This window comes from Melampsora larici-populina, assembly GCF_000204055.1.
Source record: "Melampsora larici-populina 98AG31 unplaced genomic scaffold MELLAscaffold_53, whole genome shotgun sequence".
Lineage (NCBI taxonomy): Eukaryota > Fungi > Basidiomycota > Pucciniomycetes > Pucciniales > Melampsoraceae > Melampsora > Melampsora laricis-populina.
The window spans coordinates 300,888-320,736 of NW_006768817.1; the positions used below are offsets into that span (position 1 = coordinate 300,888).

Genomic DNA, 19,849 nt, shown 5'->3' on the forward strand with positions numbered 1-19,849 from the left:
AAGAACGGCAGCACGAAATCGATGATACGACATCTCTCTCGTGCACATCACATTGAACCCCCTGTTCAAACTAATCAACCTTCTATCGCGGCCTTCTATATTGATGGAGAGGCAGTTCAAGTAAGTAATCTCATATATCTTCATATCTATCAATCTTTTCTTACCTTTTTTTTCTCTCTTCATTCCTTTCTCTATCTCTTGCTTTGTCTATATCATATTAGGTCCGTCCTCTCAACCGAGCCAACCTCAAGGATGCATTGATCCGCTTGGTTGTCAATCGAGAGGTTCCAGTCTCGTTTGTCAACGGTAGGGAATTTCGAGAGATCATCAACATGATCAACCCCGCCGCTTTTGCCATCTTATCTAAACGGACTGCCATCTTGGATGGAATCCTGGACACCTTCCAAGCCAAACGATCAGCCATTGTCAACCTCCTCTCTTCTATCAAACATGTCAGTATTACATGTGATGGGTGGACCTCCCCAACCAACCTCGCAATGCTTGGTGTGACCGCGCACTGGATTTCTGACGACTTTCAGCTACGCGGTATCACTCTGGCTTTGAAGGTGATTGATGGACCTCATACCGGTGCCAACTTGGCTTCACTCCTCAAGCATATCCTTGATTCTTTCAACCTCTCCAAGCGTCTGTACTGCATCACTGCCGACAACACATCCAACAACACCACCATGGGCTTAGCCCTTGGAACCATGATTCCCCAGTTCGATGCCTCTCAAAGTATCCACGGATGTATTGCCCATGTCATCAACCTCGTGGCCAAGGCGGGACTTGCAGTTTTCGATCGAAAGGACAAATCTGAACCGATGAACGCCCTTGATCCTGCTATACCTCAACTTCAATCATCAGTTCCCTTATTTGTTGAACCTACTTCCACTGCCGAGATTGGAAGCATACTTACCAGAATACGTGGATTTCACAAAAAAATCAAACATAGCAGCCAACTCAAAACCTCCCTCGACAACGCCATTGCGAGCTGTGCTGTCTTGGCACAGAAAGTAGGTTTAGTCCACGAAGTTTCAACTTGGTGGTCATCAACCCATGCTTCACTTTCTCGATTCATTCAACTTCGAGTCGTCTTAGAGTATCAGTTCAATTGTAATCCAGCACTTGAAGATTTCAAACTTGAACATGACGAGTGGACTTTGGTTGAAAACTTAGTCCAGTTTTTAGCTCCTCTCGCTGCTGTGACCAAACAAATGGAAGGCCATTTGTATCCAACTTTCTCTCTAGTTATGCCAGACTACCAGTGGCTTGTGGCACGACTTGAAACTGTAAGTAATTTGATCTTTCAGTTTTCTTTATTATTCTTTCCTTTTCTTTTTGTTTATTTCCTTTCTTTTGTATGAAAATTTGCTGATAATAGTCTTTGTTTGTTTCTAGGCCTGGGCTGATTCAAAATGCCAAGAACTAAAAGCCGCGATCATGCCAATGGTCAAGAAGATCATCCGATATCAAGAGGCAGCTCAAGTGAAGGCAGTCTACATATGTGCAGCAATCCTCAATCCCCGTCTTAAACTTAATGCCGTCCAACCTCAGACTATGGAATCCCTCGGTTGGGGAGTAGAAGACTTAATCAAATATTTTACTGATAACGCTGCCAAATTCAGACCAGCTTTGGACCCCGACATTGAGATCGTCGAAAACGAGGAAACCCTGGACTTTGATTTTCATCAAACTTCGTAAAACAGTTCCTATTGAGGACGAGGTCAACGAGTTCCTCACCGCACCTCAAGAAGATGAGAGATGCCAACCTCTTGTCTACTGGCAAACTCACGAACGTCACTGGCCCAACCTTGCTCGAATGGCAAAGGCAATGCTTGCAGTACCTGCCACTAGCGCTCCTTCTGAGAGTACCTTTTCTAATGCATTGAGAGTTATGAGCAATCACCGGGCCTCTTTCACTCCCATGAATCTTGAGGCCCAAGTTTGCCTCAAGAGCTGGAATAAGATATTATCTTAGTATTATCTAATGAAGTACAATCAAGAAATTTTGTTTAGTTTCTTTTTCGATATCAAATATGCTCTTGATTAAATACATGCTAAATCTAAGTACAGCCAGAGTTTGTTATAATCTAAGTAGGCGCTCAATCATGTGTGCTCTTGTTAATGAGTTTCTTATTCTATAAGTAGGCGCTCAACAATGTTTTCTCTTTTTATACAAGATAAGTCCTTATACACATGTTTTGGAAATACCAGTCAAAAGTTATCCCCTGTTCAAGTTTTTATTGCCCCTGCCAGTGAGCCAAGATCGAGTTTTAACTTGTAAGTGAGACTAGATCAAGTTTTTTTGAGTCTTTCTTGCCCCTAGATGTGAGCCTAGCCCCGCTTGGCCCCGTGACCATCCTTTCAGGGCGTGCCCTGGTCGGCCCTGCGCGTTTTCCCAAGGTCCTTGGGTTGCCCAAGGCCGGTTTTGGCCCCCAAGGCCGGCCACGAATTCGCGGGGCCGGGCCACAGCCCTAATGTAATTAGGTTCTTGGTTATATATTACAACTTAGTCTCATACATATGTACTCAGGGCTGACATACTTTGACTTTTTTTTTGTTCTTCTTTCACAATCCTCACCTTCAACTCCGGCTCACCTCATGATTTTTTACAAGACACCCTCTTACTTCTTCAAATATCTTCCTCTGTTTCTTCCATATTCTTCTTTGTTGTTCTCCCAACACATGAGTGCAACACAACACAACACAATTAGGAGGTTATTGTGTTCCTTTGTGAGTGACACTTCTAGAGCCTACATTGTGTTGTAGTGTGGCTGCAATGGTTGACATTCCAAACATATTGTGTTGTGTCAAACTGCAACACAAAACAAAACAATACCTTTGCAACAAAAAAATTGTGCACATTGCTATTTTCATTGACAAGATGTAGGTATTCTGGCAAGATGAGAGCACAAAACTGAACTTGTGGTTGACAAATGTACAACAGAAACATGCAGAGATAAATGATAAGAAAAGCTTAGGAATTGATGAGAGATTATAAGAAACATATTCATAAGATTAATATCTTAAAAATTGATGACAAATAATAAGAAACATGTTCATAAGAAAAGTTTTAAAAATTGTTGAGGCATAACAAGAAACACATTCATACAAAAAAACTGAGATGAGCAAAATGAAATTTTCAATAAAATGACCAAATTATGATATGCTACCCTTTACTCTTGACCTTCCCTATACAATTGACCATCAATTTATCTAACAGTTCAAATGTTTGACCTACGTTGCCAGGGGGGAACCAACCCTCCTTCATCCATTGTCACAAGCCAACAGCAGACTCAATTATTTGAGACAGAAGGCTGCTGTTGTCCCAAACATTACCTACCAAAGAGAATGTCCTTTTGACACACCATGAGGTATCAACACAAGCAGGGTCCCCTGGCTAGCACTTCCAAACACGGGTAATCATTTTCATGGATCTGTGCAGTGGATTTAGTCAGTATGTGACAAGGAGAGAATCAGATTGATATAAAATATATGAAATATTACTTACTTTCCACCATGCCAAATGGTCCATATCCTGATCACAAGGATACTTGCCTTTTAGATACATATCTAACTTAACATCTGAAGAGGTTGCAGGAGCTACTGTCAAACTGAATGTGTTGTATCTCTTGAAAGGATTGACTGTTGATATTTGATGATGGGAGCCATGTCGTCTTGTTCATTTTCAACAGTGATCGATTCAGGTAGCTCATGCAGCTAATTGAGAGTTAACAAATCTGAGACCCACTTGACTTCTTCAGGATACATTTCCTGAAAAAAACTTGAGGCAATAAGCTGGGTTGAGAGCAGTTGCCAGAACCACAGCATCACATATAAGAGCTTTGGTTCCATATAATTTTAGCTTTGGTCTCATCACATCAATCATCTTCTTGAGGCTGGGGTACATGGTGGATTGTTTTTCAGCTGGAAGCATAGATATGATGTAGCTATGTAGCTGTAATGAAACAAAATGTGACAGGCATTGGACTTGTCACCCTTCATATTCTTTGTCAAGATTGTGAAGATGTGCCAATATCAAACAACAGTGATCAGTATGTATCATTAGTTTTGATTTCAGTTTTGAAAGAAAGATGATTGAATTACAAAAACATTTACCTCAAGGATCTCATTCAGGACCTCAACATCTCGCCACTCATCATGGCTGATGTTTACCTCTTCAAAGTGGCCTTTGTCATCATCATCCAGTTTGTGGTTGATAACCTACACAGGAGGAGATGATAGTTGCTGAATGGCTTCAGCAAGATCATATAGGTCAAAAAGAAATGTTTAGAAATGTTTGACTACATACCTTTTTAGCCTCACAAACCCAAGTCTGGGCATCCAATACTATACCACAGCAATAGCCATGACCTGATATTTGGCTTTTTCCATTATAGTTCAACTCCTTCTTGACAGCTTCAAACTGCTGGATCCTTGCGTGAGATGTAGCAATTTCATTTCCAACAACTCAAACCTAATTTGAAGATAGTAAACATGTTGTATCTGTAAGTGTTGATGATGATTGAAACGTACTTTACAGAACACTGCAGGAAATACATTATTGGAAGCTTGACTTAGGTCAACAAGTTGAGGACCTTCCAGATCCTCCTCATCCAGCACGGTTAGCAAAGATACCTCAGATTTTCCAATCCAAGATCTCCTTGGATATAGATTCCCTCAGATTGTGTGTCCAAGGAATCCACTCAAGGCTTTGTTTTTCCCCAAAGATTGCCTTGGATCATTTACTCAGATAACATGTCCGAGGCTATTGCCATCCAAGGATGCCTTAGATTTTCCAATCCAAGGCATCTTTGTTGGTGGTGAAGGTTGTCATCTTCACCTTCCACACTCACATTTGATCCTTGAAGAGTTGAAGGCATGCTCAAGTCCACATCTTCCTCTTCTGGTTCTTGATCTTGTATGTTGTCTGATGGATAACCAACCAAAATAAAAGTTCCCTTGTTGTGGTTGCAACAGAACCTTAGGAGCTCTACCTGGTGCAGTTGTTGGTATGATGTGTCCAGAATGTAGATTGAGCACTTTTGAACCAGCCTTGACCATTACTGCCAATTCGTGTGCATAACACCTAATTCAATTTCTTGATGACTCCTAATTGACTGGTTTGTCTGCCAATTGGAATATTGCTTCCATTTTGGCAGCCATGGTAGTGTTATTTGGGCTAGAATGTAGATACAATAGAACAAGGCATGGGTTAGTATATAGATTACAAAGGAGGAATGAGAAGCAAGGACAAGATAATAATTGAAAATAATACTTATCCTGTCACACAGATCATGTCAAACCAGGAAATTTCCAACTGGCCTTGTCAAAAGCCTACCATTCTTTTTCCAAGCAACTAATTTGAGAGTAAGATGCATTACCTCCAATTTCCACTTGTCATTGATGCAAGATACCAAGCATCCTATAAAGGCCTTCTTGCCACCACAAGTAGTCCATAAGACATGTATCAGATTGAGCTTTGAAGGATTGTGCTATGAGATATCTAGATACTAAAAAGATGGACCACTTGCATGAGTTTGGTCATCTTCTTTCCTGAGTTGACTGGGTATGCATCCAGAGTTCAGTTCCTGTTCCCTATCCTTGGTGACCTTCTGATGTCAATCTCTTGTTAATTGAGATTTTGCAGTTGACCTGTTGTCAATTGAGCCTTTGCAGTTGACCTGTTGTCAATTCAGAGTTTGCAGCCAACCTGTTGTCATTTGCGCCTTCTAGTTCAGATTGTTTGTATCACCTCATCTTTTGGTTCACCTTTACCGCCATAATGTTTGATGAGCTTTTGTAGAAAAATCTTTGTTAAGTCAACCTTTCTCACACCTCACCTGTACCATCCCTTAAAACTCATTATGTCCAAACTTTTTACAATCACTTACTCTCCCTTTCACTCCATTTTCAAAATACAAATTCATTTTTTTGTTGTTCTTTTGTAATAGTATAGATTGGTCCAAATTTTCTGTGATTTGTTTTGTTAATTCCTTTTATGCTGGTTACCTGCACATTTCCTTTATTTTTTCTACAGTATCATATCAGTTTTCATTGTCAATATTTTGTATAGTCTTTCAAAGACTTTTGGTTATATATTGTGCATTTACCTTTGGTCCTTTGTTGTATTGCGTCCTTGATCGGCCTCATAAAAAGCAGGTTCCTATTCCACTTTCAAAATGAATCCCACCACAATCAGCAACCCTCACTATCAAATCATCACCTGTCAATCCTTTTTCCTACTGTAAAATAACCATTGTGTTTTCTTCATTGATTCTCCAATTGAACTGTCTCCATACCCTGTTAACTCCACCTTGCTAATTCTTCCCTTTCTTCTCACCAAGACTCCATCATTCATTATGATTGTATTGAAATAATCTCATTTGTATTAATATCTTTACAGTCCATCTACTTTGCCTTATTCTTGTGCATCAAAAATTTAGATGATTCTGATTGTTATGTCTTAATGTGGTAACATCTGCTGAAGCATAGACTTTGAATTTTCCATGTGCACAGAAATTGTGTGGAATAATGCTTCACACCTTGATTGTTTTCTTACACATATCTCTATCAGTTGTGTATAATCCTTAATATATAAGACAACAAAACTAATCATGTTGAAGGTGGTTAATAGTTTGTATTTTTTGGCAATTGAGATTGGAGGTGATTCTGGTGTCTTGACATGGTAGTGCATACTAATGCAGTTGTTTAAACTTCAAGGAGAATGGAGGCATAAATTGCTTGAGTAGTGCTTTAAGAGCTTATCACTTTGTTTAGCATTGGACTTTGAATTAGGGACAGTCATTGATAAATATGGGAAGCCAGGCCAATGAACTTCTCTTTAACAGTAGATACGATGACTTGCCCTGTACAATAGGGCACAATTGAAGACAAACATGACAGTAATGAAGCTAAAGATAACATTACCATGTAGTTGTGAGGAAGGTTTCTCGCCAGGAATGTATATAAATATACCTGCACATCTGACCTGTTTTAAAAATAGGATCATATTTCCCTCTATAAAAACACACTACTACAGTGTCATAATGCAATATAAATTTCACATTTAAATTTCAAGTTTTAACTTCACCTCAACTATTTTACCTATAACAAACCAAGTCAAAAACTATTTAGAAAAATGTACACAAAGCAACAGAAAATCTATAGCTAGGAATGTGGGTTGATAAAACGGGTTATGCAACCACTGTTCAAATATGTCTACAAGACTTGGTCTTTGCAAGCCTCATCATCGATTTTGCAGAATGTTAGTGATTGTCATTGTACTAATTAGTAAACATAATCTGATTAATCTATTTTCAAAAACTCAGGGTGACTCTTATCTGAGATATCAAAAGGGAACTATTTGATTATGCAAATTGAAGACAATCACAAGTTTCACATCAAGATCACATCACCTGAATATCAAACTGATAAAGATATTGGACCAAAATTATTCTTTAATGGGTCATCTTGAATGTTGTTCTTTAAAGGCATAGTATAAAAGGACATAAACTCAGCAACAACATTCTCATGAAGTCAAATCAGTGTTTTTTACTTGCAGATCTCTAAATCAGAGTATTATTGATTGAACCTTACCTCCTTTCTTTCTTATGGTAGGGCTTTCTTGCTCTCTCTACATGTTGTTTTTTCTGTTTTTGTGATTTGCAATTTTGGATGAAGGATAAGGTTTTTGTGTTGAACTTATACTTTGAAGATTTAGACCTTTTGCAAAAGGGAATTTCTTCAGATTTAATCATTTTTTTGTATTCACCAAACCCATAGGGAACTCACGGAAGTGCCAATTCACTTGGTTTTGCCTGAAGCCATTCTAGCATATCTTCCTGAGACTGTGCTCGACAATCATTCACCTCTGAAGTTGCTGCTGCTATGGGACAGACCACTCCAGCATCCTTGACTCACTTGCTTTAGGTGATGAGATTGAATGAGAAACCTGTGACATTCAGTTTATTAGCTTTGTAATAAAGCTAAAGCACCTGATTCAAGAGAAATAACAATCTGAGTAAACAAATATTCTAAAAACAATGAGTTTGAGTTCAATAAAGAGAGAGAAGTACAATGGTAAATGCAAAGAGCCTTTACAAGGATTCAAAATCATTGTGTCATTACTCAAGAGTGATGTAAGTAAAAGAGCACTATAAGCGCATAATATAAGAGCACGCTTTGAGGTTCCTTAATCTCAACTGATGATGACAGAGAAGAAAAAATTGGCTACGATGAGGAGAATGAGAATGTAAAAGTAACATGAGATCATATATGAAGGCGGATGAAGCAGAAGGGGCGGGATACAAAATCAGTCAGTGAAAACAAAAGTGATCAGTGAAAACACACACAGACACCTCTCGCTGGAGTAATTGTGTCGATGTTGTAGCCCTAGCGGTGATCGAAAACGCAGCTGGATTTGATTCAATGGGTATTTGTAGTCTTATAACAAACATCAAAGATTGCTGAATTGAAATCTTAACCTTCATTCAGATTTGTCTTGCTCCTTCGAAATTTTGATGCGAATATCGAAAATGTGTCAGAACTGGATGTTTTGACGGGCGCTTTAAAATTTGGTCAACAGGACTCTCTGAACGGTTATTGTTTTGAAACCTTCATTGAGGTCTCATTGAAGGTGGTTGTATATGAGTTTTGACCACTCCAAAGTTTCTTGAGAAAGTTTCTCAGACTGGTTCATGTATTTGGAAATGAGAATGATTGATTAGACATTACAGTGCATAAAAGACAGTAAACATGACCTGTTCTGAATTGTGCCATTTTATCTTTTTGATGGCACATTTAGACAAGTTCACTTCTCCTCTTTCTTTATTGTGACCTTATATTTTCATCAGATTTTACATTGCCTTTTCATAGCGTAAGATGAGATGATGGATCAGAACTTTATTGATCTAGGAGCTTATGATTATTGATTCGGTAGTCCAAGATTGAAAAATAGGTGAACAAGAAAACTCCGTAAAACTGTATGGCAGGTGATCAATGCAGATCATGAGAAGAGAAACAAAAAAGCTGATCACATTTGAAAATGGTGCGAGGTTTATGAGGCATGGGTTGATAAATTGATATCTTGATATGTAAGGGAAGAAGATGAAAATGATATCTGAATGATCATGAAGTCTTAGCATTAGTGAAAGTCAGCTCAGAACGAGCTTTTTGAAAAGACAAGTTAGCCAAAACAATTGGGACACTTAGCGCAATGCAAAACATCAAGCAATTAATTATCTTGATCGATGCAATGCTTACTTTAAAGATTTAAGATTTGTTGAGCTTGAGCTTGAGGTGCTCATGCAAAAAAGGGCAATATGTTATGACTCAATGAAGTCGGCAATAATCTTTAGTATAACATATTATCCTCCTTGATCATATGCCATGTTTCAAGATTGGATAAACCTAGTGCTATCATTGGACGATGGACAGATCTCCAATAAAAGGTAACATGTGTAGAAAGACAATACAAATGAATCAGGAAATTACAACATTTGACAAAGATTAGTGGTTTCATTCGAACATGTACACAGATTTGCGTTTCAATCAATCTCCACATTGACCAAAAGTTTGATTTTGAAAGAATTCCAAATTTCTTTCACGTCCATCTTAGCTGACTCTTTGTTATTTGAAAAGAATATTGAAGGACGAAAATCTAGAAGTGAGAGCTTGGGCCAAGTATATTTAGACAAATACCGCTTCATCGAGTTCCACTCATCATCATCTATAGGGCAACTATAATAAAAGGCTTCTATATTTTTACAGTTTTCAAACCTTAGGAGTAGGTCAAAGTTTCCACTGTGGATTATGGAGAGTTCTTTGAGAGCCGGGATATCAAACTGAACATTCACGTGTGGTTCGTCTGGGAAATGGCCAAGCATGATGTGAAGTTCGGTAAGGGATGGGGCAGAACCGCTGAGTAGTCCGTGCAATACGCGAGGTGACAATCCACTGCAAAAAACCACTGTGATATTCTCAAATCGCTGAGGCCAAGAGTTCAAGGTCCAAGTTCCATCCTCGCACGTCACATTGTCAAATCGTACTTTGCGAAGTTTCTGATGCTGGCCCAGGTTCCATCCCAAAGATTTTTCTATCGTTGGTTTCTGCCTAAACTTAAATCCACAGAGTTCCAAGGATACGAGAGATGGTAGTTGTCGAAGAAGGTCAAATACAAATTCGCTTGAGATACCGTCCTCAGAGTAATATTTCAGCTTTAAATGTTGCAGTTGAGGAATAAGACGGAATGGACCTTTTAAGCCCATTGTGATATGCGCAATCCAATCTGCATGATGGTACGCAAAGCTTGGAACAGTTACTGATACCGACGCTAGAGAAGGACACGATTTAAATAACTCTCCGACGTTCCCGAGTCCAATACCGTATTTTTCTCTGTACCCCATGAAGCCTTGTGGATTGGGTACGACACCCGTATTATCACAGAGACTCCTTTCACTTTCAAACTGATGCATATCGCGAACAAGTCGGTCATCTTCTAATCGAAATTCCAGAGATCTCACTAGGTGCCCATGCCTCAACAGTATATCCTCTGTCCAAAGTGATATCGGAGCGGGAAGGGCGCTTGGAAATTGGATTTTCTGATGTGTTCATCGGATAAAATCAAGAATGCATCGTTTCAATTTCAATGTACCTAGATCCAAACTGGAGATCATCAAAAAAAGATCATACCTCCCACAGCTTAGGAAGACAAAGTCGGTGAAACCTTCGATTGACAACCGCCAAGTTTTGAAAGGTATTAAGGATTGGTGGACCACAGTGATCCAGATATGCTACATATGCGGAACCTGTGGCCGGGGCCTGAATCATTCGCTCCAGTCTTCTTTTCTCGATACAGTCATTCTCTTCAGAAGATGCCTGGTACACTAGATTGACTATGTTGTCCAAAATCTCTTCAGGAAAATCGGCACGAGTCAAAGGATATGATTGGCATCGGGCTAACAAGACTTGAAAGGCGTCTCCAGCAGACCCATCAATGTTCAAGTCCTGTTGGAGCTCTTCGTCAATCGACCAGAATATTAGGTTGAGAACTGCTCGGTTTAACTTTGGATCGTACTTGTGTAACTCGTGTAGGAGGTAGTCAGATGACCCAGTCAGATTGTGTATCATGAACTTTAACTGTCTTTCCCATACACTGAAGTTGGCGCCAGTCTTCTTCAACTGGGTGATATGTTTTGCAATACTAGGAAGTTTGCATAAAAATTCAGAGCTATAAGCCTCGGTGGCGATTCCAGGTTTGCGATGCTCGGACAAAGATTGTGCGTCCATAACGAGTATCTTCGATATTCAATCTTCAGTAATTGTACGACGAAGATGAGCTATGATCGACCACGAGAATGAGAAAGATTGAACCGAATGTGTAAGATCGTTAAATGCACTTCAGAAGGTAGCACCAGCTCTTACACCAGGAAATTGGAAACGGCTTGAGCTCTGTTGACAAAACCTAAACTTCGCTGCTGAAATCCCTGCCCACGTCGGGACAAGTCTTCGTCAAACTTATTATGAGGACCGGGACTGACAAGCAAGTCAGAAGCCCGACGTCGATTTCCTTCAGGTGATCCTTCAGAGGATCAAGAGCAGTCAAGAGCCTCGGAAGAGGCCTTGCTGCTTGAAGCTTCTGATTCGACTTACACATTTCATTTTCGTGTTCTATTTCAAAACTCATCTCCATTCCACGATATTCGAAGATTGAACAGTCAATATGAGCGTCATCAATCAAGCTATGTTCAACCATCATCAACCTGAGATCGCAATCGAGACTGGTAGCTATGAGCTCATATGCCAACTTCAAGATCTTGCAAAGCGTATCCCCCAGTTAAAGAATACTGGCGACAACTTCAGTTTATGGGAGAGACAACTGAACGTTATGCTACGAAATCTAACTGGGACATCCAACTACTTTCAACAAGACTCGCACAAACACGATCCAAAGTTGAATCCAGCAGTTTTTAGTCTTATCTTCTGGTCAATTGACGAAGAACTCCAAAAGGACTTTCTCCTTCATGGGTCTGCTGGAGACGCCTTTCAATTCTTGGCAAATCGATTCCAATCAAGTTCTGCAGCTCAGTGTATCATTAATCGTGCAGATTTTCCAGAAGAAATCCTGGACAACATTGTCGACATGATTTACCACCAGTCTTTCGAAGAGCATACATCTATCACGAAAAGAAAGATGGAGCGCCAAGCCCGAACCCCATTCATACAAGGTCAGACAACTAAAGTATACCTGGGTCACGAAGGCCCGCCAATTCTCAATACCTTTCAAAACCTGGCAGTAGTCAATCGGAAATTTCACAGGCTTTGTCTTCCTGAATTATGGCAGGTATAATCGTTTTCTTTGCATGAATTCCGCTTTGATCTACATCAAAAGATGAGTGCGCTCATCCAAGTTTATCAACCATATCAGCATATCACATTCCCCACTTCGATGCCTGCCCCTATGGCACTTTGGACGGACGATATCCTTTTAAAACACGCCACCTGGGTCAAATCTGCCGAATTTGAATTGGAAGATAAGATCTACTACCAGGGTATTCATCAGTCATCAGAGAGTAAAAGGAGTCTCTATGATAATACATCACTCATCATTGGCGAAGATATCAGATGCGGAATTGGACCTTTGAACATTGGGAAGATCTTCAAAGTCTGCCCATCGATAGAGTCGGTCACACTGTATCTTCCAGATACAGAAGGTGCACACGAATCCGAATGGTTTTCTGGTCTTACTGTCCGCTTAAAAACCCCATTTCAACTTCTTCCGCAACTCCAACATTTAACAATATCGGACAACGGAACCAGAGATCTTCCGGGCGAATTTATAATTGATATCATCAAACAGTTACCATCTCTCATTTCATTGGATCTCTTCTGCTTTAAATTTGTTCAAAAGCAATCTGAAGAAGAATCCTTGGGATGGAATCTGGTCCAGCTTCAAAAGCTGCGCGAACTAAGTCTTTACTACATCACATGCGAGGATCAGACATGGAGCCTGACGTCTTGGGCTGAATGACTGACAAGCGTCGATCTTCGCTATTGTTTTGGAATGTCACTTGGCATGGCCCATGAATTGCTCAGTGGTAACACCCCCTTTCTTAATCAACTTTGGATCGCGATGGATGAAATTAAAGATACATCGGATTTGAAAGTTCGGTTCGATCTCCCGGCTCTGAAAACTCTCCACGTAGGAATTCATAGATTTCACGATTTACTTGAAAACTTTGAAAACTGTAAAAGTGTAGAAGTCCTTGAATATCATGGTGTCATAGAAGATGATGCATGGGACTCGCTGCAAAGTCACTTATCTCGACGTACTTGGCCTAAGCTCTTGGTCTTGGATGTCCGTAACTTGCACGTTGATGTAGGGGAAGCACGGGTCCGGCTAACTAGAGAGAAGATGGAAGAGATACTGAAAACGTTTGACATCAAAGTGAAGCTAATAAAGGATTGAAACAAATATAGCTAAATGGCTGGAACCATAAATCTTTTACAAAGAAGGTGATGGGATGTGATCACACAATCTTTTGCTTTTGACAAAAATCCATCTCTTGTTTGAGGTACTCCTCTTGTCTGACAACTTTTCTTTGTTGATTTAATGGCATACTTTATATGATCAAGGAAGATACTTGGTTGTAGCATCATCCATGACTTCTTGTAATAAATTTCATTCTTTGCACATGGTAGCCAAGCACTTTATGCTCAACAACTAGAACACAGCAATTAAGTCATCAGAATGTTCAGAACTCATAAATATCTTTGCATATTTTTCCATTCTACAATACATAGTTCCCTGTTGCTTGAACTGACATGAATATTGAGACAATCTGATCAGATCGGATTGTCATAAATATTGAATTCTCTGGAAGAATTGGATAGTGTATGTATTGCCTTTCTTTACCAACCCATAATATTAAATATCAACCTCATCAATTGTGATTTTTCAAGACAATCAGTCTCGTTCCTTTTTTCTTCTCTTCATCAATTGCCTGACTAGTTTGGATTCACACTATTCCAAAATCCGTGAAGCTACGTATAAGGAAGGCCCCTGATGGGTATCTGGACGTAATTGATCCAATGATCACACATCTCATAACATCAAAAAACCCGGCTTTTAGCGGTGTCATTCATATAGAAGCAATTGTTTTTCAAATCAGGTCTTCAACTTTTACCTGCTGGTATTTGATACCGTTTACTCAAGTATTTATTCAGTTCCATCATATTGCCATTGTTTAACAGGATAATCAAACAAATGTAATACTTTTGGAACAACACCTAAAGTCATTGAAGTCTTGATTCAATATCAAACCCTTGAAAAAACCAAGTGATGATCCAATTAGTTGAATACTGAATGTGTATTTGGGCTTTCAGTCAAATTAAATCAAGAAGAAATGTGGTGGGGGAAGTAGCGGATGAAGGAGAAGAAGTTGGATTGGTCTATCAAGCATGAAAACAAAGGGCATATATTGACTCTCAAGTCACACCCTTTGCTCAATACTTGACCTGGTCGCAACAACGGGCTTGGATGGAAGCCGTCACCTAGGAAGTCGCTTATCAAAACAGATTGACGGCTTACGACCTCAGGACACACTCGGAAATCTTCACGCTCTATGGCACACAGTCCCCACAAATCTTCGTGTCCTGGAACAGAGGAAAATTTTGCAGAGGGAGTCAAAAAGATTGTCTAATATTGATTTAGCTGCTGAATTATCTGAACAGAATTTTGGCTTGGAGAAAAATCTTTCCAGGAATTTGCAAAAACTTGTAGGAGGGTGGAATGAAAGTGATGATTTATATATCTAGACTTGATTGAAGTTTGTCTTTATCCTTCCATCTTCTTTTGCTATCTTCTTGAAGCCTTTTCAATTAATTTCGTGAAATGGTTTTGTTTTTGATATTGAATTTGAGGGAGAGGGTCTGGATTGCAATAGTGTGAGTTTTTCAGAACTCATTTATTGGGTGCTTTGGAGATATGTGTCAGAAAATCACCTGAACCAGCATTGACATGCAACTCTTATCTTGGTTCTATCAAAGACTAGAGCTTGCACGGGCAAGCCTGCCAGAGGCCTTAAGGGTCACACTTATCCACAAGAGCTTCAATTTTAGTACTCAGCAAGACAATAGGGTTCACATATTTTTAGCACAACTAAAGGTCATGTGCTCCATCTTGTTTGCTCCCAAGGGCTCCAATTATTCCAAATTGGGTAAGCAATTCAACATGAACTCAATGAATTCATGTATACAAAGGACAAAGAGCACCTGTTGAATCACTGATGTTTGCCCAATCCACATGCCTACACAGCTTCAATACCTACATGCTTTTATGTGACACGGCTTCTATCCTTCTGTCCTAACTTATGCAAATGGAAAAATTATACTGGATATTGATCTCTGAGTTCTGGATTGTACCACCCTGATACTTTGGTAGCGGTTCCGGGGAAGATCCTAGTGGTTGACAAATCAGTATCCTTCCATTTTCAAACCTGGATGGAGATACTTACCAGTGTCAAACCTCACAATGGCCTTCACCATTGTGTAGTCATTGATGTGGTATTTGTCAAAGTAAATGCATGTCCACTCAACCTGACCAACACTTTCTAAATTGAACTGCTCAACTTCACGCATTGGATTGTAGTGCATCAAGATCAAAATATGGTAGCTCCTAGTAGTGCTCACAAATTACCAGCACAATTGGCACAATTGATGGCCACATGCTCCATCTGTTCACAAAAGTCTAAACAAATCCATTTATTCCAAATGCCTCCATTTTTACCAAGGCACATATTTGCAACTGAGTTGTCCGATCAAGGTATCAATTCACGTTGGTCAATGTATTACCAAATTGTAAGTTCTACAAGTGAAATCCTATGGATGCATAGGAAGGATGACATTAATTCCATTTCACGTTGTACTGTACTAGGCGTGCTATTAATTAACTAAGCGTAAGAACTATAATCCATCTCAGTGTGCCTTGCACCACGTCAACAGAGTGAAAAGCCCAATCCAGATAATTGTGGACATGAATAGTAATTTGACATGGTGTCAATGATGTATGGTCACATGACAAAATAATCAACTTTACATGATTAGGAAGATTATGAGACAGATTCAGCAAATTAAGTAGAGCCCCTCCAAATGCAGACATTGAAATTTTGGCTTGATAATGAGATGGCACCAAAAATGAGATATTGCAAAGAGGAAAACAAATTTGAGGCTTTATAAATAAGTGTTCCAATGCTTAAAACAAGAATTGGAATATTTCAAAACCATGATTCATGGACCAAGAGGTAAAAACAATTAAGGTGGCCAATTGCTGATGGAGCAAAAAGCTTTACATAGTCAAAGAAAGGGGAGAGGGACAGAAAAGACATAATAAAATGTAGACATGGTACCATTGGAATGATAAGTTAGAATATATGTGGATGTACATGAAATCCAGTTGGGACAAATACAGCTTTTGATGGATTTCAACCAGATAAAGAAACAACAATAATAGAGGGCAGTGGAAAGAGCCGTAATCACAGCGGGAAAAATAGGCGCTCACATTGATGTGAGCAGAGGGAACTTTCCTGATATCTCCAAATTTTGCTCAGATTCTTTCAATTCACCATTTTGGTTGCGCTAAGGTGCTCAGCCTGTCATACTTAGGTATTGCTTGAGTTTCCCAAAGCATGCTCATCTTCATCTTGGATGAGCATCTTGTAAGCATGGATGAGTTCTTAGGACTCATCTGGTGTATAATCAGAATCACCTGCACAACCTCATTCCAATGCTAGTAAGAATAGGTACATTGACCATATATTCCCCTATTCAGTGCATTGAGCATCTCATGACTTGTATTCAGCGCATCTAAGAAGCTCATGTCTTATAGCGCATCAAGTAGCCTACACCATCTTAATTGACAGATTTCTGGTGCACATGGCAGCCTATGGGTCTTTCCCCAGATAACTATAAACTCTAGAAAAGAAAAGGATCAAAAAAGAAAAACTAACACACACCATTGATTGGGACCCCATGATCACCAACCGCTTGTTGAGCTTCTACACAGCAAGTTTCCTCTAGCCTAAATCTTTCTTCTTCCCTTCTCTTCTCTGGCTTCTCCAAGTCCAAGTCCCTCTTTTTGAGTTCTAAAGGTTTAATGTCTGCTGAGTCTGACTCTGTATCCTCTTCATTACTTCCTTCATATTCCTCTTCTTCACCTCCTCCCACCTCAGTCTGCCCAGGAATGCCTGAATTCTTCACTTCATTCGGACCTCCCGCCTGATTCTGGAGATCTTGTCCTTCACCAAGATTTTGAGTCTGATATCCATATTGAGTTTGATCATCATCAACATTTGACTTCGGCATTCTGGATCTTGCTCTTTGAGATCTTCTTTCCGCCTGTTCTTTCTCTTTAGCTAACTTAGCAAGTTTGTTTTTATTTGCCAATAATAATTCTTTTTGACTCCTATTCATCTAGATAACCTTCTTAGAAAAAGAGTTTTGAAATAGAAAGAAATAGAATCCAGAAAAAATTAATAGCTTTGAAACTAAGAATCTGTCCTGTGAAGATTTTATTTTTGAATACTACATTATGAGGGAGTTGGAAAATAAAAGACAGCGGGTTTTACAATGAGGTGAGATAGAAGATGGAGCAGAATGACTAGAGAAGAAGAGATTTTTTTTCTCTTGTTGAAACCGGCAAGCCACACTTCTCTAGTATCTTGGCCCTGACCTTTTCTGGGCTTCTCACCTCATGTGATTACTTGTCCACCCTTGGTAATGGACTATAGTTTACCATTGCAGGCTTAGGGGTAAACTATCATTGAAGATATTATATTTTATCTTATCTTCTCATCCTATTTTTGTTTTCTCTCTTAATTCAGCAAGTTTTTATTTTTCTACTTGTTTCCCCGTGCTTATTTTTATCTTTATTGCTTATCTCTCTTTGATATTCTATCTTATTTCCTTTTGTGTCTCTCATTAACAATATTATCAGCAGTTTTTTTAGTTTTTTTATAATTTCAGTGAAACTGGCCGTGATGAACCAAAATCTGGCTTTCAGATGGTCAGCGTGTTACGTTACGTAACAGTCTGACCGTACCAAAATGATAATTTGGCTATGGTAACCCCCAAAACGTCACAGCACAGTGAACTTTGACTACGGTGAACTGCAATGTGATGGATTGTCCATTGTGTTACGGCTAATTATGTTGAGGTCCTAGTGTTGCCTATATGTACATCTTCCTCAGCTTCACTCAAGCTTCACGTCACTAGTATAGCATAGTATAGTTGTGTTTACCTTACAGCTTCAGTTTACAGTCAGAAAGTTTGTCTTCCCACCCACCCATGCCAAAAGTTTACTAAGTCAAAAAGATAGGCCACCTCCATGTTCAAGTCAAAGATGCTTTTTATGAGTAGATGTATATAGGCCAAAATTTATGGACTTCAGGGTTGGGAAACATCAAAGCTCGTCATGGTATGTATTGAGACTTTCTGGCCCTGTGGGACCAAAAAGCAATTTCATGACATTTGTCTGACATAAACAAGGCTACAAGGGACTTGTCTGCTACCAATCTCTTGGCAATTGATCACAAAGTTGGCCTTCTGTGTTTCCCTTTCAACTCAATTTTATGATTCACCCATCACTAAATTTCATTTTTCCATCCCACCACAGAAATGTAACAGGTTGCATGCCCCAAATCTACTAAATATATTTCTGAGCAGTAGCTATCACAAATGTGATCTTTGATTCCCAAATTCTGTTTCACTCTTTCTTTGCTATATAAGCTCTGTATGAGCCAGTGGCATGACCGCGAGTTCTGCAGTGTCATTATTCATATTCTACATGGTTTATCCACATGAAAGAGATGAGCAAACCGAATACACCTTCATCAAATATTCTGAATTGTTCTTTGCTTAAAGCCGTGTATTCTTGAGGAGTGTCTCGTGACTGATGTGCTCGTGGTTTTAAACTCTGTTGACCTGCTTTCCCTTTGGCAGTTTCCACAGTTTCCACCCCGGCTGCCAAGTCTCAGGAGTCAGCTGCCTTCTCCTCCGTGGGAATATGAAGCTTGACCAATTTCGCCTGCAAAACCCGAGCGAATTGGCGGGGAATTTGTGACAAGCTTTTGTGATTTGACTGTATATAGAGGAGTTATGGGATATTCGCGACTGCCCGGTCACTTCCGCGTAATACATGACATAATCACACAGTTGACTGTGGGTTGTGTTTTATGTCCGAAATAGTTGAAGAGAACTCTGAAAGGTGGGGTCAGTGAAGATCAGCAACAAGATCATCCCCGCAGAGGAGCACACTTTCAACAGCTTTCAAGAGTGGAAAGATCGCATTACATATACGTAACCTCAAAAGCCATTTCAAGCCTTTTACATAACACCTCAATGGAGATCTGATTTAGGCGAAGCAAGAGCCAAGACCAATACTTCATCGTTGTTTATTCTGCTCTTGTCGGTAGGAGATCGAGAAAAACTTTCGAGAGTGATCTCCGCAGGCGTAGAAAGTAATCAATGCGTCCCAAGTGGGAAGGTCGGATAACCTTTGTCTGAGTCAAGGATTGTCGACATCTCGATGTATCACAGAGCACCGGTGACGGAGAGGATGTAGACTAAAGGGGGGGCAAGGCATCACCATCATCAGTTCTAGGGCGGGATGAAGAACTTGAAATACGGGGTCAGTGAGGATAGGCATGATGATTGTCCCCGCAATAGGCAAGAGCTCTTTGAAAGATAGGAAGTTCTGCAGATAACTTTTGCCAAGAAAACTCTTTCTTCAAAGTCTGGATGATCTGGGATAACAGCTCAAGCATAAGATTTTCGCCATCATTGCCCAATC

At 39.7% G+C, this 19,849-nt stretch overlaps 5 protein-coding genes across 5 annotated transcripts; 3 read left to right on the top strand and 2 right to left on the bottom strand.

Annotated features, from left to right (window-relative positions):
* Positions 1-9,399: 9,399 nt before the first annotated feature.
* MELLADRAFT_79115 (uncharacterized protein) lies at positions 9,400-11,394 on the bottom strand (the record flags this gene model as incomplete). Its single annotated transcript, XM_007415769.1, has 2 exons — positions 9,400-10,604; positions 10,696-11,394. 2 exons carry the CDS (start codon positions 11,290-11,292, stop codon positions 9,552-9,554), a joined length of 1,650 nt encoding a protein of 549 aa, XP_007415831.1.
* Positions 11,395-12,034: 640 nt separating this feature from the next.
* On the top strand, positions 12,035-13,033 carry MELLADRAFT_79116 (uncharacterized protein; the record flags this gene model as incomplete). Its single annotated transcript, XM_007415682.1, has 2 exons — positions 12,035-12,346; positions 12,431-13,033. The coding sequence occupies 2 exons, from the start codon at positions 12,146-12,148 to the stop codon at positions 13,031-13,033; spliced, it is 804 nt and encodes a 267-aa protein (XP_007415744.1).
* Positions 13,025-13,702, top strand: MELLADRAFT_73092 (uncharacterized protein; the record flags this gene model as incomplete). Its single annotated transcript, XM_007415683.1, has 1 exon — positions 13,025-13,702. The coding sequence occupies one exon, from the start codon at positions 13,067-13,069 to the stop codon at positions 13,469-13,471; it is 405 nt and encodes a 134-aa protein (XP_007415745.1).
* Positions 13,703-15,022: 1,320 nt separating this feature from the next.
* Positions 15,023-15,957, top strand: MELLADRAFT_111388 (uncharacterized protein; the record flags this gene model as incomplete). Its single annotated transcript, XM_007415684.1, has 2 exons — positions 15,023-15,221; positions 15,653-15,957. The coding sequence occupies 2 exons, from the start codon at positions 15,023-15,025 to the stop codon at positions 15,955-15,957; spliced, it is 504 nt and encodes a 167-aa protein (XP_007415746.1).
* A 925-nt stretch (positions 15,958-16,882) lies between these two features.
* On the bottom strand, positions 16,883-17,472 carry MELLADRAFT_111389 (uncharacterized protein; the record flags this gene model as incomplete). The annotated part of the gene is made up of 2 exons (XM_007415768.1): positions 16,883-16,974; positions 17,016-17,472. The coding sequence occupies 2 exons, from the start codon at positions 17,470-17,472 to the stop codon at positions 16,883-16,885; spliced, it is 549 nt and encodes a 182-aa protein (XP_007415830.1).
* Between the last annotated feature and the right edge of the window lie 2,377 nt (positions 17,473-19,849).